General features: G+C 40.3%; 1 protein-coding gene across 2 annotated transcripts in view; it reads right to left on the bottom strand.

Moving 5' to 3' along the window:
• LOC116905154 (pecanex-like protein 4) overlaps positions 1-23,587 on the bottom strand; it is a 40,308-nt gene that overhangs the window by 5,544 nt on the left and 11,177 nt on the right. For both annotated transcript variants that reach the window (XM_032907925.1, XM_032907926.1), the window contains exons 3-8: positions 11,504-11,683; positions 10,706-11,220; positions 10,385-10,485; positions 10,149-10,268; positions 6,285-6,648; positions 2,037-2,140 (exon numbers count right to left, since the gene is read on the bottom strand). In XM_032907925.1, coding sequence (XP_032763816.1) covers positions 2,037-2,140; positions 6,285-6,648; positions 10,149-10,268; positions 10,385-10,485; positions 10,706-11,220; positions 11,504-11,683 — 1,384 coding nt within the window. The remainder of the gene's footprint in view (positions 1-2,036; positions 2,141-6,284; positions 6,649-10,148; positions 10,269-10,384; positions 10,486-10,705; positions 11,221-11,503; positions 11,684-23,587) is intronic.

Below are 23,587 nucleotides of genomic sequence, written 5' to 3'. Positions count from 1 at the left end.
GTGTGAAAGTCATGAGAGACCATTAGAAGGATTTATGTCACTGGGTAATATAAACTCTATGATTTAAAAATATAATAATAAAAAACTAAAAAAATACTCATGAGAGTCTGCATGTTCCTTCTCAGACTATTCAAGCAAAGTGTAGGTGACTTATAAGATGTAAAGGGTACTTTAGAGCACATCAGTTTCTGATTTGGTTCAAAGTGAAACTCTTGCATTTCCATTTGAAGTTAATTCATGTACACCGAGGACTGAATTTTGAGAGTCACAGTTGTAAAGGGACAGTATTTTGGTTCCTAGTACTTTCCTCCAGTCTTTGTTAAGATGAAGAGTGTATCCATTTACTCTGGACTCAGGACTGTTTACTAAAGGTTCGCTATAGTGTTGAGCACTATTACAGGACCTTAGGTTACTTTCTTGGATAAAAGCAGAACTACATTCCCAGTGGCATTGCATGAGTGAAGGACACAGTTAATAAAAAGGAATCACTTATTCAGTTTTTAGAAGGTATAAGTGTTGGTAAGGCAAGGGTTGGGGCTGCTGGGTTGGGAGTGGCTATAGTTTTAAATACAATGGCTATAATACCTAGAAAGAAAACACCTGAAGGTGGTGAGATACATGATTGATTACCTGAAGGGAGAGGAAACAGCCAGTGGGCTAGAACAGGGGTTAAAGTAGCACATAAGGTTCAAGAAGTAGAAGTAAATCTTGACTTTGAATGAAACAGATCCGCTGTAACAATGGTTCTCAACCATCCCAATGCTGTGACCCTTTAATATAGCTCCTCATGTTGTGGTGACCCCCAACCATAAAATTATTTTCATTGCTACTTCATAAATGTCATTTTATTACTGCTATGAGCTGAAATGTAAATATATATGATATTCAGGATATCTCTCATGGGACCCATGTGAAAGTGTTAATTCAATTCCCCAAAGGGGTCATAACCCACAGGTTGAGGACCACTGCACTATAGGGTTTCCAACAGGGAAATGACATGACCTAACCTTATTTTCAAGATCATTTTGCTTAATAATAGAGTAACAGGCTACTAAAATGATCTGGGTGGGTAAAGGATGAAACAAGCAGGGGTGAGAGGTGATGGAAACAGAGACAGTTACATGACGAAGAAGGGATGTTGTCAGACTGAATGTGGGAAACACACCAGTGTCTACTACATGTGACCTGAGCAACCAGAATGACAGTTGTCTCGGAGGACTGGTACAGACAACTCATGAAACCAGTGTATCTTGTCAGCTGCTGCTGCCTGGCTAAGTGGGGCTGGCTAAGAATGCACACCGGAGTTATTGGCAAGGTGAAAGTCACTGAACATTTCAACAAGTGCAAGGTTGGCAACAGAGTCAAACAGTTGAGTAAGGTGAAGGAGAATGGGAAGAATTTAGAATACACAACTCTCATAGACATTTTGCCCTTAAAAGAAAGAAGAATGTTGTAATGTGGAGGGTAGTGTGTGTGAGGGCATTTTTCATAAATTGAAAATGTTTATGTAACACATGGGAACTTAAGAAATTACTGATTCACATTTTTGAGATGTTCAGTTAGACATGGATGACAAGAACAAGACTAGGAGATATGGCCAGAGAGATGCAGACCAGTTAAGTGCATTGGCTACTTTTCCAGAAGACCCTGGTTTGATTCTTAGCACCCACATGGTGGTTCCCGGGGATCTGATGCCCTCTTCTGACCTCCATAAGTATCAAGCAACTGCTGCTGCCTGGCTAAGTGGGTCACATATACAGGCAAACCCCCTATATGTCTAATAAAATAATACTAATATTAATACATTTTTAAAAAGACAAGAAAAATGTAGGTAATCTTGTTACCATGCTCTAATATGCAATCAGTACTAGTCAGCTATCGATAGTTGCTTACTGAAATATACCTTTAAAAATCATCATGCATTTTCACCAGATAAGATCCACTTCTTTCAAGGTAAGTTGCTGATGTACACGTAACGGGTTAAACTTGACATATATCTTGCAAAGACTACTGGAAGAGTTTCAAGTGGTACTGACCTTAACATTAATGCAGCAGTAAGTATAGCCACACTCTATAATCATTATCCATATTAAACGATCCTCAAAACGGCCCAAGTAATGAGACCCAGGTACAAGGAGACCTAAAAGAAATTTAAAACAGGAGAGAAAAAAAAAAAAAAAAAAAGAAAAAAAGAAAGGAAATAACATTTGGGCTTGTTTTATCCTGGGAATATTTCAAATTAAACATCTATAACCAAATTCAACTACGTTGTCCAACATTAGGTCAAGAATAGAAATGAACCTTGAATTCCTGTTCTCTCCAATACTTTTAGCATGAAGGAGAGTTGAATTTTGTCAAATGCTTTTTCAGTATCTAATGAGATGATCATGAATTTCTTCTTTGCGTTTGTTTATATAGTGGATTATTTTGATGGATTTCTGTATATTGAACCATCCCTGCATCCCTGGGATGAAGCCTACTTGATCATGATGGATGATCATTCTGTTGTGTTCTTAGATTCAGTTTGCAAGAATTTTATTGAGTATTTTTGCATCAATATTCATGAGGGAATCTGATCTGAAGTTCTTGGGTCTTTGTGTGGATTAGGTATTAGTGTAACTGTGGCTTCATAGAATGTATTAGGTAGTGTTCCTTCTGTTTCTATTTTATGAAATACTTTGAGAAGTATTGGTATGAGGACTTCTTTGAAGGTCTGATAGAATTCTGCATTAAAACCATCTGGTCCAGGGGCTTTTTTAGTAGGGAGCCTTTTAATGACTGCTTCTATTTCCTTGGGAGTTATCGTACTGTTCAGATGGTTTAATATGATCCTGATTTAACTTTGGTACTTGGTATCTGTCTAAAAAATTATCCATTACATCTAGATTTTCCACTTTTGTTGAGTATAGGCTTTTGTAGCAGGATCTGATGATTTTTTAAAATTTCTTCAATTTCTGTTGTTATGTCTCCATTTTCATTTCTCATTTTGTGAATGTAGATACTGTTTCTGTGCCCTCTGGTTAGTCTGGCTAAGGGTCCATCTATCTTGTTGATTTTCTCAAAGAACCAGCTCCTGGTTTTGTTGATTCTTTGTATAGTTCTTTTTTTTTTCTTTTTGGCTGACTTCAGCCCTGAGTTTGATTATTTCCTGCCGTCTACTCCTCTTGGGTGTATTTGTTTCTTTTTGTTCTAGAGCTTTCATGTGTGCTGTCAAGCTACTAATGTGTGCTCTCTCCAGTTTCTTTTTGAAGGCACTCAGAGCTAAGAGTTTTCCTCTCAGCACTGCTTTCACTGTGATAAAAGATCTTTACCAATCCCACATCTGATAGACGGCTAATATCCAATATATAAAAAGAACTTAAGAAGTCAGACTCCAGAGAACCAAATAGCCCTATTAAAAATGGGGTACAGCACTAAACAGAGAATTCTCAACTGAGAAATCTCAAATGGCTGAGAAGCACTTAAAGAAATGTTCAACATCCTTAGTCATCGGGGAAAAGCAAGTCAAAACAACCCTAAGATTCCACCTCACACCAGTCAGAATGGCTAAGATCAAAAACTCAGGTAATAGCAGATGCTGGTGAGGATGTGGAGAAAGGGGAACACTCTTCCATTGCTGGTGGGATTGCAAGCTGGAAAAGCCCCTGTGGAAATCAAAATCAGTCTGGAGATTCCTCAGAAAATTGGAAATAGCTCTATCTGAGGACCCAGCTATACCAGTCTTGGGCACATAGTCAAAAGATGCTCCAACACATAACAAGGACACATGGTCCACTATGTTCATAGCAGCCTTATTTATAATAACCAGAAGCTGAAAACAACCCAGATGTCCCTCAACAGAGGAATGGATACAGAAAATGTGGTACATTTATACAATAGAGTACTACTGAGCTATTAAAAACAATGATTTCATGAAATTGTCAGGCAAGTAATGGAACTTGAAAATATCATCCTGAGTGAGGTAACTCAGACACAAAAGAGCACACATGGTATGGACTCACTGATAAGTGGATATTAGCCAAAAAGAAGCCTGGAATTCCCACAATACAACTCACAGACCATATGAAACCCAAGAAGAAAGAACATCACACAGAAGTATATATTCTACAGTGCTACTCAGTAGGGGGAAGGGAGTAATCTCTTGGAAGTAGAGGGAGAGACGAATCTGGGAGGGAAGAAGGGGGGCCAGTTCAGTTATGGGAGGAGATGAGGGAGAAGTACAGAGGGTCACGAATTTGAAAGTCGGTGTGTAGCAGTGGGGATGGGGAACTGGTGGTAGCCACTAGAAAATGCCAGATGCCAGGGACCCAAGAGGTTCCCAGGATCCAATAGGGAGAACTTTAGCTAAAGTACCCAACAAAGGGGAGATAGAAACTGTAGAGAGCTTATCCAGTGCATAGGCACAGACCCCAATTGAGGGATGGGGCCACTCATCTCAAAAATATTAATCCAGAATTTCTCCTGTCAAAAGGAAATGCAGGGACAAATAGTGGAGCAGAAACTGAAGGAAAGGCCATCCAGAGACTGCTCTACCTAGGGATCCATCCCATCTGCAGACACCAAACCCAGACACTATTGCTGATGCCATGAAGTGCTTACTGATAGGAGCCCTGTATAGCTGTCCTCTGAGAGGGTCTGCCAGAGCTGGACCAATACAGATGCAGATGCACACAGACAAACATTAAACTGAGCATGGGGATCCCAATGGGGAAGTTAGGCCAAGGACTTAGAAGCTGAAGGGGTTTGCAACCTCATAGGAAGAACAACAATATCAACCAACCAGACCCCCTAAAGCTCCCAGGGACTAAACCCCAACCAAAGAGTACACAGGTGGCTATCCATGGCTTGAGCTGCATATATAGCAAAGATTGCCTTATCTGGCATCACTGGGAGAGGAGCCCCTTGGTCCTATGGAGGCTTGATAACCCAGGATAGGGGAATGCTAGGCCACTGGGGCAGGAGCACAGGGGTTGGGGGGATGGCACACCTATAGTGGTCGGTGGGAGGGAGGAGGGGATGAGGGCTCATGGAGGGGAAACTGGGAAGGGGGATAACATTTGAAATGTAAATAAATAACAACAACAACAACAACAACAAAAGAATAGAAATGAGTACTCACTGCATGCCATTAAGTCAAGCTCTTTGTGAATATTTGGAAGGGTTATCATAAAGGCAGAATACAGAGAAGTTGAGGCTATGTTTGTCAGCAAAACCACCAAGTGGAGACTATTGAATAAAATGCTCAATATGCATGAAGCCTACTAGGGAAGACTACAATGCATGAAGCCGGCCTCACGCTGATCTAAACGATAAACATAGAACAGTGTGTTATGGTTTTGAGATGTTTATATAGTTTACATCAATTTGCGATGTATGTTTTTAAAACTTGGGTCTCTCTTTCAACATAGGACCTATAAGCCTTGCTCATGTTGACTGCCTCCAGCTCCCGGTCACTCAAGTCGTTAGAATTCACTGTGACTGTAGGAGGTTTTGAGCATTCCTTTTCTGGCTGGGAAACAATTTAGGTATTTCTAGTTCTTTTGCTCTTAGAAATAGCACCTCCCTCCCCACTCTCTCTCTCTCCCCGTGTGTGTGTGTGTGTGTGTGTGTGTGTGTGTGTGTGTGTGTGTGTGTGTGTGTGTGTGTGTGTGTGTGTCTGTGTGTGTGTCCTTATTCAACATGTGGCCATGATGGGTTAGCTCAGCAGGGCTGGACACCACCCACTGAAATGCCTACAAGAGATTGATTCCCCAAGTGGGCGCCTGGTGAGTCTCTCACTGGCCCTCAGTATTTGCACATGTTTGTATGCCTGCTTTCCTTTAAAGGTCTCCATACTGGGATGTACTAGGCAGGGCGATCCACACCAGCAGCTGCTTTCCTTTTACAGGTAGAACCCACTGTATTGACTTGACAGAAATTCATTGTAAGTTCCTGAGAAGTATGAGCAGAAAGGTTTTCTGTTTCAATGGTGAGCCTGCCAATTGAATTTATTAAAAAAAAAAAAGTTTTCCTTTTTAAATGGCCAATTCACTCTGGGGAAATTTTGCTTAAGTATTTTTATTATCATTTTATCTCCAAGTAAGCAGTAGAGATATAATTCTATTTCATATTTAGTCTCTGGTTATACTTCAAAGTACTAGAATCTGTTTTATGGTTGGATCAAAGGGATCTTCTGTTTTGTTTTCTCCCTCCCTCCCTGCCTCCCTCTCTCCCTCCCTCCCTCCTTCCTTTCTTTTACCTCGAATATATCAGAAAGAAGTTTTTAAGCACAGCTTACCACTCACCTAAACTTCCAGCGGCCATTGCAGTCTGCAGTGCTGAGGTCAGCCTGGGGACCATCTGCTGGTAGAACACCGTGTCTGTGCACACACAAGCTGCAGTGCCCACTGCTCCTGGCCAGCTCTGAACTGGACGAGGGAACCCCACCAAGAAAACAGGCAGTGTGAAGAGAGGCAGTAGAGGAGAGGACAGCACTGTTGAGACAACTATAATAATCAGCACAAGGGGAGCAAATACGGCGTTGAGAACACACAAAGTTGTCGTCAGTTTTCTATGCTGCTTTTTCTCCGTCCATGATGCCAAAAGTACAGTCACAGCAAACTGCATCTTAGTGAGGAACTGAACCAGACGGTCTCTCATGATACCAACCTGCAGACACATAAAAATGAGCATTTAACCATGTCTTGTGAGTTTCAGAAAATCATGTAAAAATAAATCACATAATGATTATATGACTGCCTCACTATTTTGAGGGAGCAGCCCCAGCATGCAATTCCTTATAATTTTCTGGAACCTCAAAAGCAATAAAGGAGAAGCTAGGTTTATCAGTTTGGTGTTTTGAGGAAGGATCTCATGGAGCCTTGGCTGGCCTCAAACTTGCTTAGTAGTTGAAGATGACCTTGACCTCCCAACACTCTCGGCCTCCGCCTCCTAAGGGCATGGGAGCACAGACCCCTGCTTGTACTGGCAGCGTCTGATATGTGTGAGATCTGCCACGCCACTCATCACTCCACCCAGTGGTTGTGTTGTCAACCTAAGCTTCATGTCCACATAGAGTAAATTGTGCTACACCACTTAAAATGCTATGGTAAACGACCACAAGTGACTGGGATAAACTCTAGGAAAGCACAGTTACGGATGCCAACTGAAGAGAAAAGCTAGACTGATAACAAAAGATTGAATTCAACTACACTGAATTAACTAAGATTGAATTAGTATTTTTATATTAGAAGTACAGGTTGTTAGGGAGACTTAATCTCTAAAATGTAGTACAATGATTAAAGTTTATAACTTAGTACTATGAGGTCAGCTAAGCACTATTTTATGTTACTATTTTTTTCTTTTTTAAATTAATTAATTTTTTTCTCTTGGTCAATTTCATACATACATACAATGTATTCTGATTATACTCCCACAATCCTCTCATCTCCTCCCCTCTCAATGCACCCCTCTCCACAAATCTTTCCCTCACATTCATGACTTTTGGTTTTGTGACCTACTGAGTTTAATCAGAGGCATCTGTGTGACACGGGTTAGGAACTGTCCACTGGAGTCTGGTGGATTACCTACCGGTGGTAGGCGCAAAAGTGAAAATAATGACTCTCCCAAACTCCTCATACAGAATAGCTGAAATATTATACCTTTAATGTTACAAAATACTATAACACTTACATATTAATATAAATATAAAATGTTAATATTTTATATAAAACATTTAAATATAAGCATAAAACATTTTATATAAGATGTAAAGTATTAATATAAAAACATACACACTAAAATATTAATATTTACTAGATATTATAAAATATTAGGAATGATCAACACCAGTCCTTTACCAATCAATAACATCTCTTCCAGAGAACCTTAATTATATGGAGTACTTTGATCCATTTCAGGTGGTCCTGGTGTGTAAACCAGACACTATCATGAGGAAAACTAACCATAAATATACACACACATGGCTTACACACGCATCTTGAGGATACAGATGACAGATTAGATATTAGGCAACTCAATCCCACACCATATAAAAGACATTGATTGGGTTACATGACCAAGTAGGATTTAGGAATATAATGTTGTTTTAATAATCAAAGCTCAACACATCACACTGTGGTAAGACACAGAAAGAAACATTTGATAAACTCTAGCACCCTTTGTGACAAAAATACTTAGCAATGAAGGGCACTTTACAAGATCTATGCAGAATGTTTAATGATAAAGAATTGACATGTTTAAGGCTAAACACTTTCCTCATGAAATGCCTGCTTTCCCTCTTCAACCAAACTTTTTTCTGACCTGAAACAAAACAAAACAAAACAACAGTAGCAATAAGCACACCACTGCAAGGCAGTGCGTTACGCCATGAGAACACCAAGCGTGGCGAGGGGGAGTGAGGAGCTTCCTTAGTCCTGCCTGCTGCTGCCAGGGCAGACGCAGAGGTGACAAGACAAGGAAGGTCAGGGCAATGTCCCAGCTCTGACTGACTAGCAACCAGGTGCTTCTTTATTTATACAGGTTTCAAGACTAAAGACAGACTAACGATTATCCAAGTGGTACAGATTATGTGTAGTTGGATTTTTCATTACCTGTCCATGGTTACAAGTTCAGTTACAATCAGAAAACACAAACCAAGACATTTCATTCTTATTATCCTACAAAGTATAGTACAACTTATCCTATCCTACAACCTATCTTGTCCTACAACTCCAACTTAAAGAATCTAAAGAATATCTACTCCAAAACAAACGTTATTACATGACGGCCTGGTTTTCAGCTGGCAGTGCTGTAGTTTTAAAATACTCCAGACAAACAGAAGATACCTGAACTGGTCTTTTTAAGTTGCAAATCAATAGCAAATGCTAATACCTAACTTCTTTTACTATATATTTCATCATCTACACTTTAAAGTTAGAAAAGTTTGTTTTACTCAACTTATCTTATTTCCTGAGTTCTAGTCTTTCAGGGGTGTACCCTGTATGACCCGCTATCTTTAAATTAGATTTTCAGAGAGTCCTAAGCCTATAATAAAAGGAGACCTTGAATCTGTAACCTGTTCTCCTGGCCAGGCAGGGTTTGTCAGTTGTCTTTGTTTACACTGCACCAATCATACTGTTTGAGTTAGCTCAGGGGCAGAGACCTCAAGAAGATTCCTGGGGTAATGGCCTCATCTAGCAATGGGCATATACCAGGGCATAAGGAAGACCTCCTAAGAGTGACCAGATGAAGTAACTTTCGGGTTTTTCCTAAAAAGACTCAGATACAATGTTCTCAGGAAAAGATATAAAATGAATCATAATGCCAGAAGTCCCCAAGAATGCAACATGTGGAGACCAAACTCCAAAAGTTAGAGACAGAACTCCTGTGACAGTGGTTGGCTCAGCTTTGCTGAAACTGTGTCAAGCCTCTGTGCTGGCTACATGACTCTCACTGTTTCCAGTGGATATGGCTGTGCCACATGGTCATAACAGAAATGTCAGGTAACAAGTGCCCGCCGGTGAGAATGTCAAACAGCTGGAGAGACTTCATCTATCATTAACAGTGTATTTCCAAAATTTCAGTGCAGAAGCCTGAAGCCTGAAACTTGGATTACTGTATGACCAGAGTACACATCTATCACCCTCCCCCCCCCCCCGTGGGAAATGAAAACCATGTCCATACAAAAATATGTACTCAGATGTTCACAGTAACATTCCTGTCAGCATTGAAAAGCATAAGCCTAAATGTTATCTGATGAGTGTATGAACCAAGCAGCACATGGATACACTGGAATATTATTTGACACAAGAAAGAAGTGCTGATCCATGCTACGCCAATGATGTTGAGAATGTACTAAACAGTTGAAGAAAAAAGATATGAAGAACCACACACGCTATGATGCCACTCAGGGAAGTCGTCCACAAGTGCAGATCCTCACAGAGAGAATGTAGGTGAGTGGTGGCTGGGTCTGGAGGAGATACAGATGATAGGGAGGGAGGGTGGGCTGGAGAACGGCCATTAAAGCACACATTCGGAATGTCCTAGGGTTAGAACTCAATGACAGCTGCACTACTCTGAGCACACACCACAGAACAAAAGGCCTTCAAATGGAGGAGTTTGACTCTGGGTAAGAAAACCTCTCAGCAGAGCTGTGAAAACACACTTACCAACAGCAGTCTGAGTCCTGTATCAAGGCTCCTGTTCCACCAGCAGTCAGTGTTGGACACCATGTGTACTGCTGATACAACCACAGTCTCCAGTAAAGCATTTTCTGTATTCTGCCACACCTACAGCACACAAATTATCCGCTTTCAGGTAGAAGTCAATAATCTAAGCAAATGGTTAATAAAACCACAGATACACTCAGCCACAGGAAGTGCTTTGCAGTGCATACTGGGCTTACCGTTCTGAAAGCCCTGCTGAATCCAATGGAGACAGACACAGAGTGGAGCCTGTGTAAGGAGCTGTCCAGTGCAAGGAAGGCCACCATCACCAAAGGGGACACTGAAGCAAAGCAGACAAATGCACGGTGAGTTTGACTACTGCAGAACCTGCTCCTGCCACAGTTGATCCTGGTAAATAGCTCTTAGGGGCACATCTAAGCAGTCAGCTAACAAACTAGAAAACAAAAACCCAAACAAACATAAAAACTATGTATACTACAAAAGTGTGAGAGTCTTTCCTAACTACAGTTTGTAAGAGTTAATACATTGCACCTTCCTACCTAGAGTTAGCAAAATCCATCTGACAGCACCAATCTTCAGGAGCTTGCTTTGTTTGTCAAAGAGTACAGACACAGCTTGTATATCCTTCGGATAGAAAGGGTTTCGGAAAATCCCAAAGATGTAGATGCTTTGAGTTTCTCTCAGTAGCCACAGTATTGAAAGTAACACCATCAGAACATAGCCCACGACAGTCTGAGCGCTGCTTCTGGAGACCTGTGAGAAGCTGGCATAGCGATGCAGCAGCCCAGCCTCTACGAGAGCCATGCCCAGCACAGCAATGCACAGAAGGTATTCCTTCCACCGGAACCAATGTCCTGAGTTGCTGGGGAAAGCCTCACACCTGCTTCCTACTCTGTGCCTGGCCACACCACACCTGAAGACCATACTCAAGTCAGTTGGGTTGAGACTCAGTAAGAACCCGAGTCCAGTCATGAAAAGAACCGCTCCGACAGTGCTGGGAATGAAGTATGACGCGACTGCGGCCCCGGCTGAAACGACGAACATGACCAATAACCTGGAAGGGAAGAAGACACAAGACGGACGTGAAGGAAATCTGTTCTCTAAGAGTTATGTCAGAGCCATCAGGGTGGCTCAGTGGGTAAGGGTTTATCCTGCCAAGCCCCATGACCCAAGTTCTATCTGTAGACCTCACAGGGTGGAAGGAGAAAGCGGACTCCTGAAAGTGCATGGTAGCCCACGAGCACTTACTTCCACCCTACGATAAATACACAAAACGTGAACAGGTCAAAACAGAAGTTACACCAATCTCCCAAACTCAGAATAATGCAGCAACTTACCGTAGGTGAGTTGACATGGATGAACCCCCAAGACCAAACTCTAAAACCTGCTCCACTGCCCAAAAGAGAAGGGCGTCAGGTGGGGGTAGAGTCCCAAGTGCCCACAGGAAGGGCAATAACACAAACAAGATGTGCAAAATCTGATTCGCTTGCTCTAGAGCTGGAATATCAACAATAAACCTACAAGGAAAAGAAAATACTTAAATCATACAAAGTAATAGCCCACAAACAGCATATATCCCAAGAAAGCGAGCTTATGTGAAAGGCCCTATCTCCAAATGATCTGCATGGGTTGGGACCATTGCCCTAAGCCTTGAATTACCTCAGTTGTGCAAAGCTTTACGGAGTATGTGGACTCAAATATGCAAAGAAAGAAACTATAATAGGCCATCTGCAACACTAAATGCAGAGATTTAAAACATAGAATAAATGATTCCAGAACATACTCTCCCCCTAAATCTACTTCAGCTAAAGTCCTACCGATGATTCTTTAGACTTTAAAATAGCGAGTCACTCTGGAGAGTCCACACAGGAGCAGCAGCATTTATTGGTACCCCTCCTCCTCTTGGTCTCCTCCACTGTCTTTCTTTTGGGGCTCAGGATCAGTAGGCAGCTTAGGCTATGACTGGAAACTTCATTAGCATTAATAATACTCTTTTATTTCAGATAAGTAATGCTATGGGTTTAAGACATATTTGTACAATATCTCCTCAGAGCAGTGGTGGCCCCTTTTTAATTGGAGAAAACTGTTACTTAGCAAAATATTTAGGGTTAAATTAACAAAAATTATTTAAATCACTTAATAAAAATTTAAAACATAGGAAAACGTCCTCAACCTACTGTTAATTTTTTTTCAGAATAAACAATATCAAATACTGTGTCAAGAGGCTAACAAGGGACTAATGGAGTACTAGAAACTTTCAAGAGAAAAAGCCAAGACTCATACTTACAGTGGAATTGTGCTTGAATACCTGAGCTGTGCAGAATTAAGGACAACGTCAATACTTCAGCTTTAAGAGTTTCTGCAGTCTGAATGCAAGCACACATTAACTATGGCTATAATAATAATCTAGACATACTCGCTCATGGGTATGCTTGGTCTACACTGGTCAACACACTGCTCTACTGTATGTCTTTCAAATTGCTCTAGCAGGGAACAGACAGCAAAAGGTTAATACATGGTGCTAAATTAGAGGACATATTTTCCATCAGTGAAATTTGAAATAAAATACACTCTATTCTGAGAAAAAATGTCCAGATAACAAAAAGAATCAAGTAATGTATAACAGCCCACAGGTGGTAAAGGTACCAGGTTAGTCTGTTTTCAAGACAACCTTCCCATCCAAAGCACACCCAAGAGAGCAGATCTGCATGAGAATAGCCTTGCTCAGGAAATGGTTTACAAAATAAAGCTGTACCTTGAAAACTTTTCTTTTTAATAGGCAATATCATAACAACAGTATTTATCAGACATTATAAACAAATATAAGACCATTATATAGGTAAATATAAACATATAATTAGCCAAATACTGATGATTATGTTCTATATATAACTTGACCTTTAAAAGAGTATTATTGTAGTTAGTTTTTATAAAAAGTATTTGATGCATCTGATAATGTAACAGAAATTTCCTAGAATTAAAAAGAAATCAGGAATTAAGAAAAACTAAGGTTGGAGAGATGGCTCAGTGGTTAAGAGCACAGATTGCTCTTGCAGAGGTCCTGAGTTCAAATCCCAGCAACCACATGGTGGCTCACAACCATCTGTAATGGGATCTGATGCCCTCTTCTGGTGTGTCTGAAGATAGCTATAGTGTACTTATATATAATAAATAAATGAATGAATCTTTTTACAAAAGAAAGAAAACCTAGGCTTGAAAGGAACAAATATTTCGAATTCTACACATCTGAAGATCCACAAGCCATAAAAAAAAAAAACAAAAACAAACAAACAAACAAACAAACAAAAAAAACCCCACACAGTGGCTAAGAAATGGCTGTAAATGTAAATCATTTCCTTAGGTAATTCCCAAGTCTCCAGCTAAGCACTGCAGATTTAACCCTACTTTTCATAATGTAAAAGTCATAGGAAGCCATTTACTATTAACACAACACAGCTGTAGTATGGGCTACATCTCTTCAGCTGCCTTTGCTGTCTTTAGAGATAAAACTAAGAGACAGTTTGGTACCTCTGTGCAGAGTGGGTACGCACACACTTTTATACAGCAGTTAGCTGCATCACCATACTACAGCATCACCAATACAACAGACCGCTGTGGTTGTATATGCCATCGTCCCTAATAGAGGGACTCTGTGCATAGTCATCTTTGAGGTGTTTTTCTAAAAATGAAAGGTTAACTGGTCTGCATTAAAACTGATACTTTATTGTTTAAAAACAGATGTAAGGCTTTCTTTGCCTCATGTTTAGTCATAGTTAAAACCCCCTTTAATTATAAAACATTCAGACATTAAAATAGTAGATTAATTCCAGCAAAAATTTAGCAAGAAAAATTTTATGCACTTTTATTTATAAATGAGAAATGCTGTTTTAAAGGAAATACAGTGAAAGAACTTAGGACTATTTGAAGCAGAGAAATAGTACAACAGGTATTAGTTTCTGACTTCAGAAATCTAATAGTAACCTAGGAATTTGTACTCTGACTCAGAGGCGTTAATCCCATAGCTGTGCGGAGAAAGACCACCAGCCCAGGTCATGGTCAAATTGATTAAAGCAAGCTGTATTCGAGTGCACGGACTGTCATTCCCTAAGGCAGGGCTCAAGAGATTAGCACTGGATACAGGGAAGATATGTTTTTGTTTTTGTTTTGTTTTTTAAGCTCAGGAGTAAGTAGGGGATTTCCAAATGGGGGATTTAGCAGGCAAATAAACAGGGGTCACAGAGGCAGAACATAAGTGGAACAAGTTGGTTATAAGAACCTTCTAAAAATAAGGCATGGTTGCAAGGTGGTTATAACAACTGTCTGAACAAAGGAATCATTGCCAGTCCTGGAGCAGGAAGACAGAACCATTTCTAGTCAAGGTTACGGGTGGGGCCTAGCCCAATCCTGGAGACACAGATTTAATCATGAATAGGAAGGGGAGCCTATTTATAAATTTTAGTTTGTCTTACTGTAAGAAGGCTTTCAAGCCAAGATGGAGACAGACATTTATCAGAGACAGAGGCAGGAATATTTCTATGAGTTTGAGGCCAACCTGGTCTACATAGTAAGTTCCAGGATAGCCAGGACTACTTGAGAGACTCTGTCTCAAACAAAAAACAAACAAACAAACAGGCCAAACCCCCCGTCCCAACACAAAACCCCAAATACAACAACAAAAAAAAATTGTATTCTGAAAATTCTGAGTCTTATAAATTTGAATTTTTAACTAAGTTGGATACAGACATTCAATTTTATAGCTAACTTTTACAAAACTAAGCACTGAATTGTAACTTGTTGGTAAATGATAGTGCTATTAGGAAACCAAATAAACTTCCCATTTATCCTCCCCTTAAATATCTGATTTATTAGGTAAAGAATTGCATAGGGCCCCCACTGCCATCTGATCTATACATATAGTAAAATTAGAAGAGGTTGAGAGTTAAGGACATCTATGGTCAATGTCGGTATACAAACTGTCTTTGTATTCTCGAATGTCGACTTATTTCAGTCCTCATCACACAATACAACAGAGTGGGTGGCTTAAAATAATAGACATTTATATTCTCAGTGAGAAAGTTGATGCTGGCAGTCCAAGACCACAGTGAGGAGGAGGAGGAGGAGAGCTCTTCCTCACACTGCAGATAAAGCGGGTCTGCTGTGTCTCTCCTAAGGGACTCAGTGCATCACACCAGGTTGATGTGCTGCTGGACCTGATCACCTTCATAAAAGGCCTTCCTCCTAATTACATTACATTCAGGGCTTTGCATCACACAACTGAGTCCACATATTTCATTGTTGCCCAGTTAAACACAATGCAGGTCTTTCTTAAATGAAAAAAAATGAGGACATGACTACTCCAAGGTATGGTTAAGGAGAAGGTTTATTGTAGATATGAGGAAGTTAACAGTGTTAATCCCACCTGCTGAGAAGAAGACCAGAGCTAAAATTTAAAGCCAAATTTGAAGGGAACTTTAATTAAATACTGGCCAGGCTGATGGACTCTGGCAAGGCCCATCTCTGGTTTCCCAGAAAACAGTCAGGAGTCACACCTTGGAGGCTTTAAAAGGCAACCCCACAAGGCCACCATATTCCAATCTGGTCCAAACAGTGAGGGGCAAACATGTATCTTGACCTATTTCCTGCCTGTTTGGTGGAGGGAAAACATAGCTCCTTGTCTCCCATAAACAACATCATTTCAGAAGTCTCTGTCCTTGGACGAGGGCTTACAGGTTAGAGACATTTTTGGTTCATGGATCCCTTACACATAGTAATTAAAACTTAAAACATACCTTTGGCTCTCAAACAGTCAGAGGTCCAAACTGAATTTGGCCATGAGAGGAGAGGTGGTGTGGGAGAGGAAAGAGGAAGAGAGGAGGCCAAGAGCCAAGAGGGTCCCTGGCCAAAATGGCTGAGTCAAAACAGTTGAGTTATATAGGGAAGAGAAGCTGGGGTGGGAAGGGAAGTGCAGGGTTTGGAGCGGTTTAGGGTAGGGGCAGGGTAAGACTCTGTAACAGGTACTTCTGATTCTGAGTCTGTGGTTAGTGTCTGCTTTGATATGTTAAACAGGCATCTCAGCCATTTGTCTGGAGCTTCTTTAAGACCTAACACTTCTCAGGGACAAAAATACATTTTTGTCCCAGTGGTTCCCAAAGTCTTAACTTCTTCCAGCATTAATTCTAAAACCTCATCTAGGTATCACCGAATGACCACCTAAATGTGCCTAATCTCATCATCTATCTTCCAGCTACATTAGCTATGAGTGAAGCTCAAAGTACAATCCATCCTGGGGCAAAATCCATTTCACCGGTGACCCTGAAGAACTAAGTGCAGGGCTTTCCAAAATGAATGGTGATACAGGCTATCAAGGTGATGTGCTCTCAATACCAAACATGGAAAGGGAAAGGAATAATAGGTGGTTGGTCCCCCAGGAAGTTCAAAACACAGCAGGACAAGCTGCATTAATCTTTTGGTTTGGGAGTAACCTTGTGGTTCTGTACTGGCTTTCTCAGGCCCTTGGAGTGGCTCTAACCAGCACTGCTCCAGGCAGAGAAGCTCTTGGCTGAGAAGAGTGATCCCACCTGCACAGCCCTAGACAGAGGCCACTTGGCCTGAAGCTGATTTCAGAATCACTCTGGGCATCATTCTCCTCTCTATTCCAACACTGCACACCCACAGTTAAACAACACTGTCAGTCTGCCCTCTGAAATCCAAGGTCAGCAGCTCCCCTCACTTATCTACCACCTGCTGGTTTCAGACTGTCTCCTTCCAGGATGCGGAACTGACTTACTGGGTGGCACACAGCCTCGGCTTGTGTTTGCACCAAAATTTGTTATCATAGAGACTGGGAATCTTCCAAATTTCATGTTCTGGTTCTTCTTTCCTGAATAACATCTTTTTTACCTGGCCCCTTTTGCATTTTAGTGTAAACTGTAAAGATATTATTTTTTCGCCCATTTGTTTCAAAATGTGCTTTCTCAGATATTCTATTTATCATTTTCAAGTTCTCCCTTCCATGGAACATGAGCAGTTAGCCAAGTCCTTTGCCAGTTTATAAGAAAGGATTGCTTTTCTTCTGGTTTCCAGCTAAGATCTCATCAGAATTAGTGTTAATGCCTCAATTTCTAGCCTGCACACCTCAGATCTTTTGAGTGTCTACCAACTGCTCAGTTACATCACCTCCATTTTCTGTCTACATATTTGTTATAAACACTCTCCCTACCTTTGTCAGCTTGGGCTGCCATAACACAATATATCCTGGGCAACCTAAACAATAGGAATGTGTTTTCTCATAGTTTCAGAGCTGGTAGTCCAAACCCAGGTGCCAGGAGGATGGTCTGGTGAGGGCTCCCTTCCTGGCTTAGAGAGGGAGGCGATTGCTGTCTCTCACATGATAGAGATCAAGCCCTCCCATGTCTCTTTTAAAGGCACCAGTCCTTTCAGATCAAAGCCCACCTTCATGACCTCATCATCTTTCAAAAGCTCCATGGTGATATCACATACGGGTTAGGGCTTTACTGTATGACCTCTGCCACACCTAAACATGTGCTCTGTCACATGTCTGTACATTTCAACCTGGTAGAGAAAGCTCCAGTCTACACCACACAAACAGAAACCAGATTTAGAAAAGACAAACAAAAACTTTTACAAAATGCTTGCTTTAAAAGATTTTCCATTTTCCTTCTAGAACTAATTTAAAAAACCATCATTCTGTCTACATTTTTAATATTATAAAATCATGAATCTTCTATTCATTTAATTTGCTCTTTATATAATAGTAAGTGAACACATTTTAAGTTATACCTTATTAAGAATTACCCTGCTAGAAAGTTCTACTTCTTTCCCCAGGTTTTACCCAGCCTATCTCAAAAAAAAATATTTTTAAATTAAACTCCCAGTCCACACCTACACCACCAACAGTCATGGATTGGAGCACCTTGACATAACCCACATCTCTGCCTGCCTCCGAGGAGGCTGGTTCTAGCCTGACACACATACAGGCGAGACACATCCCCTATCCCAGACTCCCCCCACCCACACACACACACCTGCTGGGACCTTAGTAAGCCTAGCAACCTTGAGAAGTTCCATCCTCCTTCCAGTCCACACCTACACCAGCAACAGTGGCAGATCAGCACACTGTACCCCACCCCACAGATCTGCCTCCCTCCCAGGAGGCCTGTTCAAACCAGAGACACATGGCTCCAACTGCCTCCTGGGAGGCCTGTTCCAATCCGGACATCCAGGCCAACTAACACCAGAGAGAACCAGATGGGGAAAGGCAAAAGCAAGAATTTAATCAACAGAAGCCAATACAATACAGCACTATCAGAACTCAGCTCTCCTACTACTGCAAACTCTGGGCATCCTAAAACACCTGAAGAGCAAGACTGTGACCTTGAATCCCAGCTCATTAAGACGATGGAGGCCTTTAAAGAGGATATAAATAATTCCCTTAAAGAAATAGAGGAAAACACAGGCAAACAGGTAGAAGTCCTTAAAGAAGAAACAAATGAATCCCTTAAAGAAACACAGGAAAATACAAACACGAGATAGAAATGAATAAATCAGTCCAAGACCTAAAAATGGAAATAGAAGCAATTAAGAAAACACAAATGGAGGCAACACTGGAGATAGAAAACCCAAGAAAAAGAACAGGAACTACAGATGCAAGTATCACCAAAGAGATATGGAAGTGAGAATCTCAGGCGTAGAAGATACCATAGAAGAAATAGATACACAGATTGTGATGGTTTGTATATGTTTGGTCCAGGGAGTGGCACTATTAGGAGGTGTGGCCTTGTTGGAATAGGTATGTCATTGTGGGTATGGGCTTAAAGACCCTCACCCTAGCTGCCTGGAAGTGAGTCTTCCACTAGCAGCCTTTAGATGAAGATGTAGAACTTTCAGCTCCTGATGTACCATGCCTGCCTGGATGCTGCCATGTTCCTGCCTTGATGATACTGGACTGAATCTCTGAACCTGTAAGCCAGCACCAATTAAATGTCCTTATAAGAGTTGCCTTGGTCATGGTGTCTGTTCACAGCAGTAAAACCCTAACTAAGACACAGGTCAAAGAAAATGCCAAATGTAAAAAGTTCCTAACTCAAAACATCCAGGAAGTTTGGGACATGATGAAAAGGCCAAATCTAATAACAACAGAAGAGAGGGTGAGGATTCCCAATTCAAAGTGCCAGAAAACATCTTCAACAATATCATGGAAGAAAACTTCCCTAACCTAAAAGAGATGACTATAAACATACAGGAAGCTTACAGAATATTAGTTGAATTAGAAAAGAAAAGCCTCCTGCCAATAATAATAAGCAAAACACTAAATATAAAGAACAACAAGAAGAAAAAACAAATATAAAAGGCTGTAAGGGGAAAAGGCCAAGTAACATATAAAGACAGATCTATCAGAATTACACCAGACTTCTAAACCGTGACTCTAAAAGCCAGAAGATCCTGGACAGATGTCTTGCAAACCCTAAGAGACCATAGTTGCTGGCCCAGACTACTAAACCCAGCAAAACTCTCAATTACAATAGATGGAGAAACCAAGATATTCCACAACAAAACCAAATTTAAACAGAGGATACTAGAAGGAAAACTCCAACACAAGAGTAACTACACTCAAGAAAATACAAGTAATTAATCACAGCAAAACCAAAAGAGAATCACATATACATAGCAACACCTCCAACAACAAAATAAGAGGAATTAACAGTCATTGGTCATTAACATTTCTCAACATCAATAGACTCAATTCACCAATAAAAAGACAAAGGGTAACAGACTGGATACGTTAAACAGGATCCATCATTCTGATGCATAAAAGAAACACATCTAAGCAACAAAGATAGACACTATCTCAGAGTAAATTGCTGGAAAAAAGATTTTCCAAGCAAATGAACCCAAGAAACAAGCTAGATTAGCCATTCTAATGTCTAATAAAATAGACTTTCAACCAAAAGATATCAAAAGAGATGGGGAAGGACAAAGGAAAAATCCACCAAGATGATGTCTTAATTCTGAGCATCTATGCCCCAAATGCAAGGGAACCTACAGTCATAAAAGAAACTTTACTAAAGCTCAAATCACACACTGAACCCCACACAATAACTCCCCACTCTTACCAGTAGACAGACCATTGAAAGAAAAACTAAACAATGAAAGTAACAGATGTTTTTGAACCAAATGAACTTAACAGATATCTACAGAACCTTTTGCCCCAAAAGATATACCTTCTTAGTACCTCATACAACCTCTCTAAAGTTGGCCATATATTTGGGTACAAAGCAAGCCTGAACAGATTGAAATAACCCCTTGAATTCATCAGATCACCATGGATTAAGGCTGAACTTCAACAACAAGGCAAAGTCTACGTACTCATGGAAACTAAACAACTGTCTAGTCAATGATCACTTGAACAAGGAAGAAATAAAAAAATAAGTTAAAGACTTCCTAAAATTCAATGAAAATGAATGTACAAGATACTCAGACTTATGGGACACAATGAAAAGAGGAAAGGTCACAGCCTTCATAAAGAAGCTGAAGAGATCGCATACGAGCAACCTAACAGCACACCTGAAAGCTCTAGAACAAAAGAAGCACACAAGAGGAGTAGATGGCAGGAAATAGTCAAACTCAGGGCTGAAACTGTTATGCCCAGTTTGTGGGTACCCCAGGAGATCACCACAAGTCAGATGCAAGAATAAACCAAGTCTTTATTATACGAGGCTGACCTGGATCCACAGGTTGGGAATGCCATGCTCGAGTCCAGGGGCTTGACATATGTATGTATGTATGTATGTATGTATGTATGTATGTATGTATGAATGAATGCATGCATGCATGCATGCATGTGTGGGCTGGCATTCTCAAGCTTTGGTGTTTTATGATTGGGAAGTGGGTAAAGGAATGCCGTCCTTCAAACCTGATAACATTTGTTCAGACAGAGGGGCAGAATCACAGAAGCTGGAAAGTGACCTTCCTGATCTGGGAAATAATAACTCTTTGCTTTATCAGAAGCTAGTGTATTTTACAAACTGGTCACAGCTGTGTGGGAACACTTAATTGCCTCTTTCCCATAGTCCAAGAGTGGACTTTTATCACTTCAAGGATATTGGCTCTTGCCTCCTTCAAGGGCATCTGCCCCAGGAGGTCAGGGGTGGGGGGAGTGCTGCCACTAAAGAGGGATTGCAACAGGCTGGGCTCCCTTTTGTCTGCCCTCTCCAAAGGCTGAAGGCACTATGCTGGAGGAAAAAGGAGTGGGTCGGTGGGGGTAGTGCTAACTGCTCTGGCTCCATAGGGACAGGAGACTGCAGGATTTGATGTACAGAGATGTCTCTTCAAAACCAATCAATTAGAAACAAAGAAAACAATACAAAGAATCAACAAAACCAAGAACTAATTTTTTGAGAAAAATCAACAAGATAGACAAACTCTTAGCTAAACTAACTTAAAGGAACAGAGACAGTGTCCAAATTAACAAAATCAGAAATGAGAAGGGAGATATAACAACAGAAACTGAAGAAATTAAAAAAATCATTATCTTACTTCAAAAACCTATGCTCCACAAAACTGGAATTTAAATGAAATGGATGAATTACTAGATAGATACCACTTATCAAAGTAAAATCAAGATCAGGACTATCTATTAAGTCTCATAACCACTAAGGAAATAAGGAAATAGAAGTAGTCATTAAAAGTCTCCCAAACAAAATAAAGTACAGGCCCATATGGTTTTAGTGCAAAATTCTACCAGACTTTCAAAAAAAAAAAAAGCTAATATCAAACTCTCCAAACTATTCCACAAAATAGAAACAGAAGGAACACTAACTACCTAATTCATTCTATGAGATCACAATTACCCTGATATCTAAACCACACAGACTCGACAAAGAAAGAGAACTTCAGACCAATTTTGCTTATGAACATCGACACAAAAATACTTAATAAAACTTTAATAAACCAAATGCAAGAACACATCAAAAACATCATTCACCATGACCAAGTAGGCTTCATCCCAGGAATGGAAGGATGGCTCAATATATGAAAATTCATCAACATACTCCACTAGATAAAGAAACTGAAAGAAAAAAAAATCACTTGATCATCTCATCAGATGCTGAAAAGTCTTCGACAAAATACAACACCCCTTCATGTTAGAAGTCTTGGAGAGATCAGAGATTCAAGGCATATACTGAAACATAATAAAAGCAATATACAGCAAGCTAATAGTCAACATAAAACTAAATGGAGAGAAACTTGAAGCAATCCCACTAAAATCAGAGACAAGACAAGGCTGCCCTCCTCTCCCTATCTATTCAGTACTTGATGTTTAAGCCAGAGCAATAAGACAATACACAAGGAACTCAAAGGAAGAAATCAAGGTGATAGTATATAGAAGCACTCCCCAAAATTCCAGCAGAGAACCCCTACAGCTGACAAACACCTTCAGCAAAGTGGCTGGATATAAAGTTAACTCAAAGAAATCAGTAGCCCTCCTTTATACAAATGATAAAACAGGCAGAGAAAGAGATTAGGGAAACCACTCCCTTCACAACCAAGAGTAATATAAAATATCTGTAAAAGCCCTTTACAGGCAAGTGAAAGATCTATATGACAATAACTTCAAATCCCTGAAGAAAGAAATTGAAGATATCAGAAGATGGAAAGATCTCCCATGCTCATGGATCAGTAGAACTAACATACCAAAAGCAATCTACAGATTCAATATAATCCCCATCAAAATTCCAACACAATTTTTTTTACCGACCTTGAAAGAACAAGTCTCAACTTCATATGGAAAAACAAAAACTCAGGATAGCCAAAACAATCCTGAACAATAAAAGAATTTCTGGAAAAATCACCATCCCTGACCTCAAGCTATACTACAGAGCAATAGTGATGTATATTACATAATATTTGTACAGAAACAGATAGTTAGATCAATGGAATAAAATCAAAGACCCAGAAGTATACCCACACATCTATGGACACTTGATTTTAGACAAAGAAGTCAAAACCATAAAATGGAAAAAAGAAAGCATCTTCAACAAATGGTGCTGGTCTAAGTATATGTCTGAGTGTAGAAGAGTGCAAACAGATCCATAAATATTGCCCTGTCCAAAATCAAGTCCAAGTGGACCAAGGAACTCAACATAAAACCAGATACACTGAATCTAATAGAAGAGAAAGTGGGAAATAGTTTTGAACACACAGGGGACAATTTCCTGGACAGAAAACCAATAGCTCAGGTTCTAAGATCAACAACTGACAAATGGGACCTAATGAAATTGAAAAGCTTCTGTAAGACAAAGGACACTGTCAACAGGACAAAACAGCAGCCTACAGATTGGGAAAAGATCTTCACTAACCCTACACCTGACAGAGGGTTAATATCCAAAATATATAAAGAA

The sequence above is a fragment of the Rattus rattus genome, chromosome 7 (assembly GCF_011064425.1).
Source record: "Rattus rattus isolate New Zealand chromosome 7, Rrattus_CSIRO_v1, whole genome shotgun sequence".
NCBI lineage: Eukaryota > Metazoa > Chordata > Mammalia > Rodentia > Muridae > Rattus > Rattus rattus.
This window is presented reverse-complemented; position numbering and strand designations above follow the sequence as displayed.